At 37.1% G+C, this 16,218-nt stretch overlaps 1 protein-coding gene across 1 annotated transcript in view; it reads left to right on the top strand.

The window, feature by feature from the left end:
- SLC35D1 (solute carrier family 35 (UDP-GlcA/UDP-GalNAc transporter), member D1) overlaps positions 1-16,218 on the top strand; it is a 65,092-nt gene that overhangs the window by 24,955 nt on the left and 23,919 nt on the right. The window contains exons 3-6 of the mRNA XM_012653756.1: positions 8-79; positions 689-757; positions 2,886-2,988; positions 7,154-7,246. Of these exons, the coding sequence (XP_012509210.1) occupies positions 8-79; positions 689-757; positions 2,886-2,988; positions 7,154-7,246 (337 nt within the window). The remainder of the gene's footprint in view (positions 1-7; positions 80-688; positions 758-2,885; positions 2,989-7,153; positions 7,247-16,218) is intronic.

The following is a 16,218-nucleotide window of genomic DNA, read 5'->3' as shown; positions in this document are numbered from 1 at the left end:
TTTGCAGCTTGCCAATGTTTACAGTTCTAAGAAGGTTCTCCATCCTGTTTACAATGTTTGCTGAAGGAGTTTTACTCAAGTGAGCTAAATTTCTGGTTTATCTATTCTTTAAACAACTTTAATCACATTGAAGAAGTGCCCATCATATGTGAGATATTAAAATTGTCTTGTTTCTACTTCAACTTTTGAGAAGTTTAAGCACCCTTCTCCCTTGGCTATTGGAACTGATAGTTTGCGGGAGCGATAGTTGGGAAGGTTGTGAATTGAAGTTGGAAACCTGTCTGAACATGAGGTTTACTTTCTAGAATTTCTGTGCCTACTGCTGCCAATTGGAGAGGCTGGGTCAGAATCATAGGTATTAAAAGTTTTAAATAGTGTTCATGTCTTAGCTCCTTTTGTATGTGACCTTTCTCTATTTAAAGAAATTCTGATTTACAGAAATTCAAACTCACTGTTAATAACAAATGATGATAAGAAAAAACTGAGTATAATTATTTATGTAACAAAACGAGTTTTGGCTTCATCAAAAGGGTTCTTTTAAATATCCAGTTTCTCAGAAACATTTAAAATATGATTGTTTATAGGTTTTTTTGAGGGAAAAAGTTACATTTTTTTGCCTGTGTTATAAAATGAGTCTATGTGAATAATTAAAGTCACATGTATATTTTTAAATTATTTTATTTTGTAGGAAGAGTTTTTCTTGGGGTATTAAAATGACTGTATTTGCAATGATTATTGGAGCCTTTGTAGCTGCCAGGTAAGATGTAGACCTATGTATAGCACATTAGAAATTATCAATAATTACTGATAATAAACAGTCACTTGTCAATAACAATTCTTTATGGCCTAAAAAGAATCATATCTTTGAAAAACAGCCAAAAGACTCTTCAAAAGGTTGAATTTTTTTGGGCTGTATTAAGATCAAGACTGGCAAAATTACAATTCTTGGAATTCTTAAAAGTTAAATTCATATAATTTAGGATTTGTTACTGTCTTCTACTTACTGAGCACATACCATGTGCCACACAATATGTTTGGCATTTTACACATATTATTATGTATTCTTCACAACAATTCTGAGAGGTATGGGTATAATTTTCCTATTTTATAGTTGAGGAAACTAAAACTTAAGTTCAGAAACTTGCTCAAAGTCACAAAGCTAGTAAATGGCAAAGCTGGAATTTGAATCTGTGCCTGACTTCAGAGCCTATGTGATTTTTTTAAACCATATGGCATTCTTTTATTTTGCATGCTGCTAAAGAAAAGAATGTCTTCTGTGAGGTGAGGAAAATGACAATGAATCATTTGCCTTTGGAATAATGATAATAGCATTGCTTTAATTGGCCTCACATAAGATGTATCACAAATGTCATAACTTAGATATTCTATTAGATTATTAAAGCTTTTTCCACTTAAATTTTAGTTTTAAAGTATTTGGTGAAAATGTACACCCAGAGATTCACAAAATTAAAATGATTGTTAGAAGCCTTCTATAACATTTTACTCAGTCTAGGGCATGCATATATGGATTTGCTAGTGCCACAAATTCTGTCTGACATACATTTTCCATTGGGGAGTTCGAGTGTGCTTCTTAGATTGGCTCATTTGCCTTCCTCATATCCCTGTGGTATAGGTGTGGGAAAGTATTATAAGTCAAATTCTATTTTACCCTCAATCTCTAAGTGAAATTTTATCTAAAAAAAAGAAAAGAGGGTAGCATAATTGGTTACTAGAAATTGGTTATATAGCTGACTACTTTTCTCTCTAGGTCATATTGCCTCCTTGGAGAAAAATTCTGTACTAGCCTCCAACCTTTCTTTTTAGAGGTGCCTTGCTAGTCTTTGAAGAATTTCCTTGAAGCTGATGGGATCCAAAATAGTACCATACAACAGGGGTTTCTTGAGGCTTACTCCGATCTGCAAGAAGCTTCTGACAAGGATTGCTATCTGGACCAGTCTTGCCGAATTAGAACCTTTGACTTGGGAAAGAGATTGGTAGGAAAGGAATCTGAAGTTAATCAAAGGGTTGTTAGACTGCTTCGGGTAGGGAGTGTGCCTTAAGCTAGTCCTGCCTAAAATTGGAGAGGCAGAGAGCTCCTCAGAAGTCTTGGTTCCATTTAGTAGTTTAGTTATAGGTATATAGTATCTCTGCAAAATCATAGAATATGGGGCCACTATTTTACCTAGGGTGCTGAAGTATGCTGAAGGCATGCTTTTCTCAGATTTTCATTTATTAATTTTACTAAGTTCTTATCTTGTGCCTGGTACTCTATTAAGTACCAGAAATTTTCAGTTTCCCTAATCCCCATAGTTATATCTCATAGGGTCATCGAGCAATTATTTAAGTATTTGAGCTCCTACTATTAATATGTGGTTACACGCTATTTTAGCTTGATCTCGGAATTAACCATGATCCACACTTAAGAAATTCCACAGGGCTCAACTACCTGTGCAGGGTAGTCCTACGTTTTGTGTGAACCTTTGGAAAATGATATGTTGACAGCTTCATCCTTTTGGTCTCCTTTCCTGTGAAATTGAACTCTGATGCCTTCTGCCTCCTTCAGAGATGTACAGTAATGGTAAATTTGGTTGCTTGTTATCTGACTTAGAATTCAGAGCAGTGTGCTATTGACTGACACGATTGATTATTACTAATTATGTGTTTAAGTGTTAGTGCTTCTCATTTCCGAAGAACCTCTTACTGAATATGAAATTGCAGATTGTGACCAGGAATCAAAAATTGCTAGTAGCTGATAAAATGCCTAATGTTCACTTACCTAAATAAGAATACGTTCTTGTAAATATTGTAGTATAGACCTTTTTAAAATTAAATGCGTGTTCTTTAAATGTAAGTCGTTATTAAAAAGTATTGCATATGTTTTGCAGCTCTGACTTGGCGTTTGATCTGGAAGGATATGTTTTTATTCTGATAAATGATGTCCTGACGGCAGCAAATGGTGCATACGTAAAACAAAAATTAGATTCAAAAGTAGGTAGCAATTTAAAGCTTCTTTAACAGATATATACTGATGTTGAGAATAGCAATGTCAATTCATCAGTGAAAAAATGGGGGATAAAGAAGAAACTTAGGAGGGATGGGAAAAACATGGGGACTGTTAGAGGGTAAAATGCCTATACTTTGTTGTTTTCATAAGAAACTTTATTTTTTAATTAATTAATTAGCAGTTAGATTTTATTGCTGGCTTTTATGGAGGAGATTATGTGACTATTAACACAGAATGTGGTAGGGAGAATAAGAGTTGTTCATTAGAGGAAAGTGTTGTGTTCATGGCTGTTTTCTAGAGCTGTGGTCCCCATATCCCGGGCCGAGGCCTGGTACTGGTCCTCGGCCTGTTAGGAACTGGCCTGCACATCACTGCCTGCCCCAATCCCCCGACCTCTTCCGTCAGTGGAAATATTGTCTTCCGTGAAACTGGTCCCTGGTGCCAAAAAGATTGGGGACCACTGTTCTGGAGGACTTGGTGAGGGACCTGGGATGAGAAAGAAAAATATCTGGAAATCTCTGGGTAGGCTTGAAGAGAACTGAGTGTTGAAAGGTTCGAAGCGCCTGCAAAACAAAGATGGCCTTTGTTTGTTTGTCCTAAATAATGGGAAACTTTAGGGAGCATTAGGATCTCTCTCTCAGGGGCAACACTGAGTTGTGTGGCCTAGATCTCATACATGTGAACTTCATATACCTGGCTCTTTGCCCTTTACTTGCAGCAAACACACAAAGGCTTTACGAGATATTTTTCATTTACTATATACTGTGGAAATGGACACATTAAATTTTATTTTAGATCAAGCCAGAACGTCAGAAAGCCGAGTATTTGAATCCCATTGCTTTTGCTACACTATGTTACGAGATTACATTACTGTAAGAAACAGTTAAATGCAACTCAACTTTATATATCCTAGGGTGGTTATTGAAGGAATTGTCCTTGATATCATAATGTATCCTATATGAGGACCAATATGAGATATTTATCTTAGATGTCATCATAGTTTTTCCTGAGCAGCTGGTACATTTTTATCTCATAATTAAATCTTGTGACTGACCATGACTTTTATCTTACTTTCCTACCTGTATTTTCTCTCCAGTCAAATGACCTTATCTGCTTAGTTTTTAGTCTCTTCTATTATATGTACAGTATTTCTGAAACTGCTTCATATCCTTTTTGGGAGCTCAGATAACAAATAAATACAAATGCCCTACCTACTCGAAAGTAGTAATATTTTGAGCTGGTGTTGTCTTGCCCAGGTGCTTTGCTTTCTTCTCCTGAAAAGAATTATGGATTGTATGTCCATCCGAAGAGGTTTCATTATTTTCAGAGAATTTTGGGGGGATATCATTGAAGAACTAGGTACAGTGTAGATTTGTTTTTAGCACGGTTCCTTTAAATATACCTTTTATGTCTTGTCCTCCATTTAGTTGCCTTGATGAATCTGTATGTTGGTTGCATTTTAATGGAAGCTGCTAGTAAAAATTTATAACTTTTAAAAGTAGCTAGGAAAAAAGTAGTGGTTAGGAATTTGGTCTTACTCTGTTTTTTCCTTCAGCCTATTTGCTGCTTTGGAAAATAGGTGCTATTAATAACATTTTGTGTAGCAGCTTCAGTTGTCTAAAAGAGCACTGTTCAATAAAATTTTCTGTGATGGAAATCTTCTGTATCTCTGTTGTCTCTTAACAGTAGTTACTAGCCATGGGTGGCTATTGAGCACTTGAAAAATGACTGGTACAACTGAGGGCCTGAATCAGTAGTTTTATGTAATTATAATCAAATGTAAATAGCTACATGTGGTGCTAGTGACTACCATATTGGACAGCACAATCCAGAGTACATCCTAGAACCTAGAAAAAAAATAAAGAGGGTTTCTGAGTATTTTATTCCTGGGGAGCCTTTAGTTCCTCACTTAGAGATGACTTAGGACTTATTTATTTTAGAACTTTTGAGCTCATTGATTTGCTTTTCCTAATTCATGGATTAGAAGCAACAGACCAGAAGGAAGAATACTATTTAGAGGCAGAGAGGCTTACCTGCAATATAAAAGGTCAGCTAACAACAAGAGAAACAACAGGAAAACTGTAAAAGACAATTACTGAAAAAGAAATGATGCAGGGACTGGTAAACAGCTATAAGGGCAACATTGTATAAGAGCATAATACGTAAACATAATGCAGGTTTATGATGCATAATGATGCATCATAAGACAATGCTTGTTTATGATGGTGCTCTGAGTCAAATTTTAGTGTACTATGTTTAAGAAGGCAGGGGGAGAGATATTCAGAACAGTTAAAATGCGAAAAGAAAAATAGAACAGTTTTGCATTTAGGTTTTTTGTCGTTTATCAGTTATCTGAAGGATGTGTGTCTATGTGTGCGTTTGCGTGCCCATCCTCTACTTCCTGAATAACACTCATGTCTCTGGCTGACTGGGCACCCATTCTTAAAGGTTGTCCCAGAATGGCTTTTTTCTTGCTGCCTTACAAATGAGGCATACCTTTTCACTGATGTTTGTGGTGACCATAAGCAAGCAGTTATTTGGTATATCCAGTATGACCACACTGAGATGCTTTTAATAGGTCAGGAGTTTTTTTAACTTACAATTTCAGGACTGCTTATAATCATGGTCCTTTTAGCATGAATCATACGGCATAAAGACTTTGTGCTGCATTTTAGACCTGAATGCAGCTATTGAATTTAAAACACTTTTAACTTAAACACATAAAATAATACATATTTATGATGGAAGTAGTAGAAAACATAGGTAAGCAAGAGGAAGAAAATATCAGTCTCCCTTAATTCTTCCAGATATCGTTTATTGTATGTGTGTACATACACACTTATCTTTATTTAAAAATTTTAGACTGGGCACAGTGGCTCACGCACTTTGGGAGGCCGAGGTGGGAGGCTTGCTTGAGGCCTGGCGTTCGAGACCAGCCTGGGCAGCATAGTGAGACCCCACCTCTACAAAAATTTTTTTTGAACAATTGGCTGGGCTTGATGGTGTGCCCCTGTAGTCTTAGCTGCTTAGCAACCTAAGGAGAAGGGATCACTTGAGCCCAGGAATTTGAGGTTACAGAGAGCTATGATCATACTGCTATATTCCAGACTGGGCAACAGAGCCAGACCCTGTCTCTTTGGGGGGGGAAAAAAAAAACTTAAACAAAAGAGGGATGATATATAATAATTTCTAACTTACATTTTTCACTTAGTGCTGTTTTGTGAACACCTTTCCAAGACAATCAGCATCATTAAAGAGTTTTATTAATAGTGGCAGTATAATGTTTTATTGTACAGCTGTATTATAGTCTACTCAGCTAGTTTTCTATTGTTGGATATTTGTTTCCAGTTTTTCTCTTTTGAGAAAATAGTTTCACTCTTCACATCATTCAGTGATACTTAGTACTCCTCCACTACCCACCCCCCCATTAAAACCTGGCCTATTTTTTTTAGATGACTCTACTTCCTGCTGAATATCCCAGAAGTGTGTGAATCAAAGGTGGACCCAAGAGTTCTTACAGGCTCCCTATGTTTGAAGATGTGTTGTTACTCCCCAGTAGCTAAGGGCACAACTAGATATATTGTGTTTTGGGAGTTGTAGTTATAAGTAATCTTAATCTTCATTGTGCTTCACATACATACTTTCAGAAATACTTCACTGGGATGTGCTGTTTTGGTCTAGGTCTGAGTCTGTATCTGGATCTGACCATCCATCTCTCTTTAATGACACTGTGTTTTGCTTTTGAAAAGCCCAGACTAGCTTGATGACTCTTGATTCAATTCTGAAAAGAGAGAGGCTTCAGGGATGTGCTTCTATGTAGACATGTGCGTGTTCAAAAGAACTTCTTCCTTCCTTGCTGTTTTGAGGCTGCCAGTTGATGTCATTGTTATTTCTCTGATCTTAAGCATTTGAGGAATTTATTTCAAATAAGTTTAAAATCTTATAAACTTGCCTTTATTTTTGGTCTCTTGAAAGTTTAGGCTATTTCTTAATGTTTACAGAACTTCTGACTTAACTAATTTACTGTGTATGTGAAGCGGGGGTGTGCGTGTTTGTGTATATGTATATAACTCGGGCAGTACTCCGTACAGGGTTATATATATCTATCTGCTGGAACTAAATGAAACACCTAATTATTTACTATTCTAGGAGCTGGGAAAATATGGTCTGCTCTATTATAATGCACTGTTCATGATTCTGCCCACCCTGGCCATTGCGTATTTCACAGGAGATGCACAAAAGGTAGGACTTTCTAATTATGGTTTAATGGTGTATGTTGATGAATTGCATTATTATTTATGACCAAGAGGTAGACTTTTGGGTTATTCAAAAGATATGTGCTTATTAAATTACCAAAAACTGAGAATTTACTCTTTCGCTTGCTAATGTCATGCTAACCTCTTTCCTTGGCATAAACATTGGATAGTACTAAACAGGCTCAAAATAGCTCTGGCTGTCAACATAAAAATAGTGCTTGCCAACTAGTGTCCTTTTCTTATGTACTAGAAGGATAGAGGAAGGGAATTTTTACATTTCTACTCAATTATAAAATAGAAATAGTAACAAACTATCCTTGAGAAACAAAAAATCCTGAAATAGTAAAATTCACCAAACCATAAACAAAATGCTAGGCACTACTAGACGTTCTCTGTTCTAGTGTACATTTGTCATCTGGTTTAACTCCTATACTGGTTTTTCTCCTCAGGAGATATTTAGCACTGTGTCGTGACTTAACCATATAAATAGCTACTATTACAGTAGTTTACCAATTTTCTGTAAATGTTTAGCTAAATAAATCTGGACTAGAGTAGGAAAATAAATCCAGAGAAGAATTTCTCTCTAAAACCAGCCCATATTCATAGGAGAAAAATGGATTTCATAATTGTTAGAATTTATAATTTTGCAAACTAAATTTTTCCTTGAATTCTGCCAAGGATTTCTGTACGAAGATTCCTTCCAGTGATTTCCCTGGCTAGCAGCTTCTTCAGAATAAATGTATTGGTTATTCACTCTAATGACAGTGATAATTCCCACAAGTCTGTGGGAGCTAAAATAAAGAAAAGAATTTTGAAAGCATTTAGACTGTTAAGACATTGTTCTTGAACCAAGACAGGAGACTGACAGCTTATGAAGCTTTTCTTTTTTATTCCATCAAGACCTCTTTCTTTTAATGAACTGGTACAGACCGTCACATGTGTAAATGTTTTAATGAACTGTGACCTGACAGCCATCAGGCCTACAAATGGCTCCAAAGCAGGAAACAGAGCTGTTGCTCTAATAAAGAGTGTTGAATAAGAATTTTGTGGCTACAAGAAAAATGAGACGAGAAACTAACATTTATTGAGTCCCTATTATGTGCTAGTCACTTACATATGTAATATAATGTAGTCTTGGTAACAGCTCTAGAAAGTTTGAATTATTCCTGTTGTACTAATTTGGAAGTAGAGGTTCCGAGAGACCAAATAACTTGTCAAAGTCATACTGTTGGTGGGTAGCAGAGTAAAGATCTAAACCCAAACCTAACTCCAAAGGCCACAGATTCTCTGTAGTGTTCTGCCTCCTTCTAGCAGACTCTGGCAGAAGCACCCCTCACTCTTCAGCTTCGGAGCAAGAATGTGGTGAAAAATAACCAGCCCCCTCGTGGCAGGAAACATGGTTCCAAATCTTGAGGCCAGTCTGTACTTGAGAAAGTTGGAAGAATTAATGTAGTTAGGTATTCTATAGACTTAGCAAAGATGGAATTTTCATTAGTTGAAACTTTGACTAATAGCTCTAGTTACTTGAAAGAATTGACCACAGGAGACATTTCTTCATTCCAGAGTGATGATAATTTAAATAGAAGTTATAGGATAATTCATGCATATTTCAAAGTTCAGTAACTCCCATTCAGCTTAGAGGGCTTCAGTATAATTAAGAATGTTTATTCATGTTGTAAAAAGTTACTTTGCCACCTATATTAGAATGAGATTTAGATTTTCCTCCATTTTTAAGCAGAGGAGTGGAATTTGAGTAGTCTTTTTGTTTTTCCAATGAAAGTGTCAGGCAAAGGTTAATAAAGGTTTGTTTTAGAAGAATATTTCTGAAGAATGTCATTTCATCTAAATATTTCCAAGTTGGAATGATAATTAATTATGGAAGCTGAACTCATTGCTTTGTAGTTATACCCCATCACTGTTTTGATGTATATCCTCACTCTTATTACTAATTAAGATGGTTCTTTTATTTCTTGGGGTACAGATGGACACACTGGCTATCTTACAATTCCATGCTTTTTTTCTTAACATTCTCTCCTCCGTAATATGCTCTTCTTCTCAGTATTCTCAAATAGTTATTAAGTGCTATTGTGTGTTTCACTGTGTTAGGCTCAGGTGATAAAAAGTGATGAATCAAGTGGTATTCTTACCTTTGAAGACCATACAGTCTTCCTGGGGAGCAGAGCTGTCAACACAAAAGCAATAATATACTGTTATAGGTTCTATGGGAGAAGAGTTTTTGGCACATCGTTGGGTATAAAATGGAGGTGGATCAGTTCTCTCTCCTTGTTGGGGTTAGGGGTGGAATGCCTTATGGAGGTTTGCCTACAAACAAAATTAAAATATAGGTGAAGTGAATAGTAGTACTGTTTTGGCAGGTTATGAATTAAATTTGAAACTTAGGAAGTGAGAGTTCTAAGTTTGACTGTTTCTAAATTCCTTGTGTACTTATAAAACAAGTCACTATAATTGCATTTTAAGTTCAAATCAGTTTAGTATTTCTGGCATCTTTCTGTGCTAAGAAAGCCCTGTGCTAATTTCTCTTAGGAATATGTGAGAAACATGACATAATCTTTGCCACGTAAGGAAGACATTTGGCATGATACCAAGATGGTGTAAGATCTAGCACTAAAGTGCGTGCCCATCAGTAAATACTATAAATATTCAGGTTAGGAAAAATTGGTGTGGTTTGAGTATCAGTATAGGCTGTTTAGTGGAGGTAGTTCTTGGTTTTCTTATCCACCAAAGGCAATAAATTTGGGGAGTTTAGAGATGTAACCTAGAGAGATGGTTGGATGGTTTGCTTTTATTAAAAACCAGCCTGGAAATGATGGGTGGAAGCCTAGATGACCTCAGGTGGCCAGGAAGGCTCAGAGGTTTGAAGTTTATTTCTTTAGTTGGAAGATTCAGTTTCATAATGGTCAGTGACCTGTTTGTCTGAAGCCCTGGCAAAAAGGGTTCACATTGCAGTGTGAGATATGTGGCAAGATTTCAGCTACGAGTTTTCTAGTAAGTCAGGTTTATTTTCAGTGTCTGTTTTTCAGAGCTGTGTTTCTCCTCATTCCTTATTATGTATCAGGTGTTCTAAGTTAAAAAAAACAAAACAAAACAAAAACAATCCCTGCTTTAATAGAGTTTGCATTCCAATAGGGTGAGATAGACAACACATAAATTATTATGTATAGTAAGAACTGTGAAGAGAGATAAAATGAGGAGAATGATGGGGAAGTGTTATTTTAGAAAAGATGGTTAGGGAAGGTGTCTTTATAAGGTTCATTTCAGCAGACCCTTAACTGAATGGACTAAGAAAGAGGACCAATTTGTATGGCTCTTGGGAGGGAGAGCAATCTAAATTGAGGAAAGAGCAGGTTCTAAGTCCTGAGGTGAGAGCGTTTAGCATTTTCTGAATAGGTAAATACCAGGAAAAGTCAAGGTGTGCCTTGGGAAATGTGGAGGAAGAAAAACAAAAGGTACATTCCAGGTGGAACTAACAGCATAAGCCCAAGCATAACTGCAAAGACCAGACTTTTTAGTGTGGTTAGGGGGTGGAAGTCAAAAACCTTGGAGACCTTAGAGAGTATCTGGTTCACGCCTCTTATTTCACAGATGAGGAAACTGGGGCCCAGAGAGGGCTCAGGACCAGAACCCACATTTCCTGACTCTAAGTTAGTACTTTTGACCTATCCACCACACCATACCCTGCTGCCTTCTAAGTTAGGACCAGTGCTAGGCACAAGAATTTGAAATTAACTCTGCAGGTAGTGACAAGTCCTTAAAAGTTTATGTAAGTAGTACAGTGGGGAGAATTTGGGGCCAGAATGAAGAATACCAGCAACCTCCAATTCTGTCCCTGACCGCTGTCTGACTTTGGATAAGTACTTTCTGGTCTCCCACCCTGCTTTGCTATGTGTAAAATTGATTAGGTTGGATATAAAATGTTCTCGAGGTAGGGCCCTTTCTGGGATCAAGGCAGTTTCCGAGGAGTAAAAGACATGCCAGTGTGGACACTAGGCAGCTGTTCTCACTGCTGGCACCCACTGCTCCTTGATAATCAGTGCTGGTAAACTGCTCTCATCTGTTGGGCTCCTGGCATTTCTGACCCATGGCCACCAATGAAGTGCTCTGTGTTTTGAATGAAAAGATTTCCAAGATAAATGGTTAAATGAAAAAACAGTGCACAACAATGCATATGGTATACTACCTTTTGGGTAAAATAAAAAGAGAAAAATAAGAATATATACACACATATGCTTTGTTCATTTATTTAAAAAACTCCAGAAGAATATATATAAAACTAGTAAAATAATCACCAATTTTTGTGCATGTGGAAGCAGAATAAGTAGAACAGGAAAGGGAGGGAGACTTTTCAGATTATTCATCTTTCTATACTTTTTTGATTGTAGAACCATGTGAAAGTATTTAAAAATTATACTTTATAGAAGAAACAATAAGAAGAAGAGTTTTTCTGTAAATGATGACTATCTTGTGAAGACTACTAAATTTAAAAATAACTGGAAACTTGAGACAAATCAAATTTGTTCTCATTATGTAAAGTTGCTAACTCTTGACCCAGGATGCAATTTGAAGCAAAATCAGATCCAAATTATTTTTCTCAAAGTCTCACTGCTAATCTTAGTAGGCAGAGGAGGGTAAACTTGCCTCTGTTAGGACAGGAATCTAACAAGAGGACTCTGTGAGGTCAGCTCCCCAGACAGGTGGGAGTAGGACATAGAGGTTGATGGGGCTGACATAGCATTTGAGTAAGAATCAGAAGCCAAGGATGAAAATAAATTAATTAAATAAAAATTGAAAGACAAGTTCCAATTGAACAACTTGTCCCAGCACATAGTACAAGGCTTTGGCATAAAGTCGTGGATTTACCAGAAACCAAGGAACCAGTATGTTCAGCACTGTGTTTTTGAAACATGTATCTTCTAACTTTCACGTGTTCTTTTTTTTTTTAAACTATATATCATGCAAAAGCCAGCTTACTGTTAATAAAAGATGTCTGGTTAACATAGATAAAGGTGGAGTATACGCCACTTGACTAATAACTTCCCAAAGTGTTAGTTTAGATTGCCTTTAAACTTACTCTGACTGGTTGCTACCTCCAGAGGAGAATATTTTTAGTACAAAGCCAGCAATTCAGAGTCACATAGTTGGAACTTGGCTTGCTTGTAGCACACTCTGCTAGGTGTTCTCACGTAGGGATAGAAGAACAGACCCCTTGCTGTGGATCTCACAAGGCCAGTACTGTAGGCACCGGGATGCTGTATAATGTCTTCATTATATTACTGGCTAAATTACATGGCTTAGAGAAGTTATAGGAAAAGTTGCTGCACAAATCATCTGCCTGGAGGTGTCACTTAGTAACCATTGCTGACTAAATAATGAAGAAATTTTAGGCTGTTGGGTTAGCATGTTCAAAGTTACTAATCTTTTCTGGGTCACTGTGCACAATACAGGTTGATTTTCAGACCCTGAATTATTCTCTCCACATAGAGGCAGATTCCTTCTGTTTTCTGGCCCTTGGTGTTCTCATATATAAAACAAGTGGGTTGGATCAATTATTCTTTGGTTGTGAATGAATAGATCTTCCTCTTTGTCTGTGTGTTATTTGACTGACACTGTAATGTTTTTAGCCACTCTTTACCTTCAAGGATATATGCCTTTTTAAATAAGAGCAAGTGACCTAGTTGGTACTCTGGAGTGTGTAGTTTTAACATGACATGTAGGTTTTGCATAAGTGGTACAGACTAGTGAGCTGAGAGGTAGTGCAGGTATCTGGGCTCCAGTTTCTTGTCTAAGCTCGCAGCAGGGGGCAGAGCAGGAAAGGTTGTGGAAAATGGTTACAGTAATGCGGAGGGTATGGGTGGGTAACCCAGGACTGTTGAACCCGGGACCACTGAACCTACATAGTTTTCCCAAGGTGGAAAGAGAACCACGCAGATCATTTGCACCACTGACATTGTCTTTGTACCTTAGCAAGTTTCCTAGCAGTTTATTTTCAGAAAAGGAAAGTAAGTTTTTCTCAATTTTTCAGGGAAAGAATTTACAAAATAGAATATTTATTAATCTTTTTTCTTTACCATAATATCCAAAGACTAAGTGGTTTGTTTACTTTTAGACTTCATACTAAGACAGATATCAAAACACTAAGAAAATGTCTCAGTCACACTTTGGATTTTAGTTCAGATCTCAAATAAGTTGATGTCTTTTTGCTTAGCAAATTTCCTGGAAGTAAGAATGGTTGCATCTACGACTCAAGCGGACATTGAAATTATTCCATACTTAACCTATTCTTACTAGATTAGGGTTGGTGAATTGGTGCTAAAGTTATCCCGTGCTCATTGTGGATATTGCCAACTAGTCACAGCACTTTAGTGCTGAGCCTAGACATAGCCTCAGACTGTTTACCAAGACAGTGGTCCAGAATCAGTCGATCAGAGCTGGTACAAAAGACAAAATCTGATTGCATCCCTGGACTAGATTTTAGTCTCATTATTGATTTTGTAGTTTTAATGCCTAATCTTACTCAGATATTTCCTTTCTTTCTTAATTTCCTTAACCTAAGCAACTAAACTACACATTGTGTAATTAAACTTTTTTCCCCAAATATTTTTATTTAACTTAAAGTCTTGCACCAAATGCCTAGTTATTGGAAGTGGTAGGTCCTTATAACCTTTGCCCTCTCCCTTTGATTATGTGACTTTTTTTTTTCACCTGGGTTAAGTATTGGCCTGTGGTATTTACATTACACCATCAGCACCTGTAGAACTAGAAACTTCATTCAAAACAGAAGAAAGGCCTAAGAAAGCATCTTTGTATGTTAAATCTGTAATCACAACCACTACTCAGCCAAGATTGAAGATTGTAGGCCTTTTGTCAGAGAGCCCGTTTAGTTCTGTGAAGCACACAGAATGGCCAGGCCCGGTCATTCTCTCCACAGGGCCTCTTTATCAGAGCTTTCTCCAGAGACAGAAGTTTTGTTTTGTTTTGTTCTGACCTTTTTTTTTCCTGATTAACAAAGTATATGTTCACTGTGCCTTCTGTATTTCCTGTCTTAGGGAGAATAAAACTTTTGCTTGCAAATCTATCATCAAGAGGTAACAGTGGTAGAAGTTTAAGTGAATAATCTCTTCTATATGTAAATTTTATATATATTTAAAGTGCATTTCATTCTCTCAGTTGATCCTCACAAGAGGCAGAGGGAGCAGTCTGTTTTCTACATTTATAATACAAATGTAGGTTCAGAGAAGTTCAATGACTTTATCATGGCTTCACAGAAAGTTAATGGCAGAGTCATAATTAGAACTCCTGCTTTTTGACTCACTGATCAATAACCATGTGAAGCCATCAAGGAAAAAAAATAGAGAATGTATTGCCTGTCTTTAGTTTTCCCCAGATGGAAAGACTGTAGGTTATGGAGCTAAACAGGCACTTACTAGCTGGATAATTTTGGGTAAGTTACTTAATATTTTTGAGCCTGGTACATAGTAGGGACTTAATAAGCAGTAGCTTTTTTTTTTAATGCCATCTTTGTGGCAGGGAGAGTGGGCTCCTTTGTACTGTAGGGACTGCTTGGGTCCTATTTATCCTGTAGCTGTACTTTCAAATGGCTACTGCTGCTTCTGTTGCAGCCAAAGATCTATTCCTGTGACAAAGCAGAGGAATGCCACAGGCTGCTTGTGCCATGGGCTGGCTTTCTCCAGAAATGGGCCGAATACTTGGGGAAAGGTTAAAAAAAATTGCGTGAGAATTATTTTTCTATTTCTGAATTTTATATAAATGGAATCATGTCCACGAGACTTATTTTAATATCCTACAAATATAGTTATTACGTCCTCAAAGGAGACTGCAGTATATATTTGGGGGCATTTTTCTGAATAAAATTTAATGTTCAGTGTAGATAGCCTTAGGCTTGGAGTATGTAGACTAATGTCTACCATATATTATCTGTGGGGCCTAAAGTAAGTCACTCATTGTCTTCTGGGGCTAGTAAGACCTGACCTTTCCATCTCACAGGGTTGTGGTGGAAATCAGATGACATGATGTATGCAGAAACACTTCGTAAGCTATAAAGAACTCTCCAGATAAAAGGCAGTACTTTGTTATTGCCGTGGTTTGCTCCTTCATTATCAGCACGCCTGATTAAAACATCTTTAGCTTTGTGCCCCAAAGTGGCTGTGGGGCCTGGCACATGGTTGGGACTTAATGTATGTCAGAATTCTACACTGAAAGCAGAGGAAATGTTTAGAGCTAGAGGAGGGAAGGAGCTTAGGTTTCTGGAGAGGTTTATTTGGGTCCTTGTCAAATAATTGTGATTACTTTCCACTCCTAGGTCACTGATAAAAAAAAATTAAAAAGTAATGATTATATATAGTAGCTGACATCATTTATTGAATCAGACTCCCTCTCTGCTGGGCATTGTATGCATACATTTTTTAATTCTGATAACCACCCTGCAGGATAGGCTTTATTAGCCCTCTTTTTACCTACGCAAAAACTAATGATCGGAGAACCATCATAGTCCAGTGCAGCAGCTTATTATCTTTTCTTAATGACTTGGGGGTAAAAGAATAGCTTAGCCGGAAGGGAGGGTAATTTAGAGTTGGAGGAAAGTTCTAAGGCCAAAGACTCCTGTTATGTGTTTTAGCTTGAGTAAAATAAAGTCTCTGCTTTTCAACCTGTTCTAACACTTGTCACAACTGGAAGAAACCGTAATACTTACGCAGCTTTCCCTCACAGGCGCCGAGTCTGGCATAGTGAAACAGTGGTGAGGTGGTACAAGATACTGGGCTTCTGAATCCTGGTCCACTACTTTTTTTTAGGTACATGGCTGTTTCTGAAGGGTACCAGTAACACCCCTGCCCCGCCAAGACACTTCTAATGCCTACTTGTTGGTTTACCTAGGTTATGCTTTCTCTCTTCAAAGAAAAAAAAATTAAACTCAGTGCAAAA

Source organism: Propithecus coquereli, unplaced genomic scaffold (genome assembly GCF_000956105.1).
Source record: "Propithecus coquereli isolate 6110/MARCELLA unplaced genomic scaffold, Pcoq_1.0 Scaffold427, whole genome shotgun sequence".
Taxonomy (NCBI): domain Eukaryota; kingdom Metazoa; phylum Chordata; class Mammalia; order Primates; family Indriidae; genus Propithecus; species Propithecus coquereli.
Note: the sequence above shows the minus strand (reverse complement) of the source record. Positions and strands in the feature narration are given on the sequence as shown.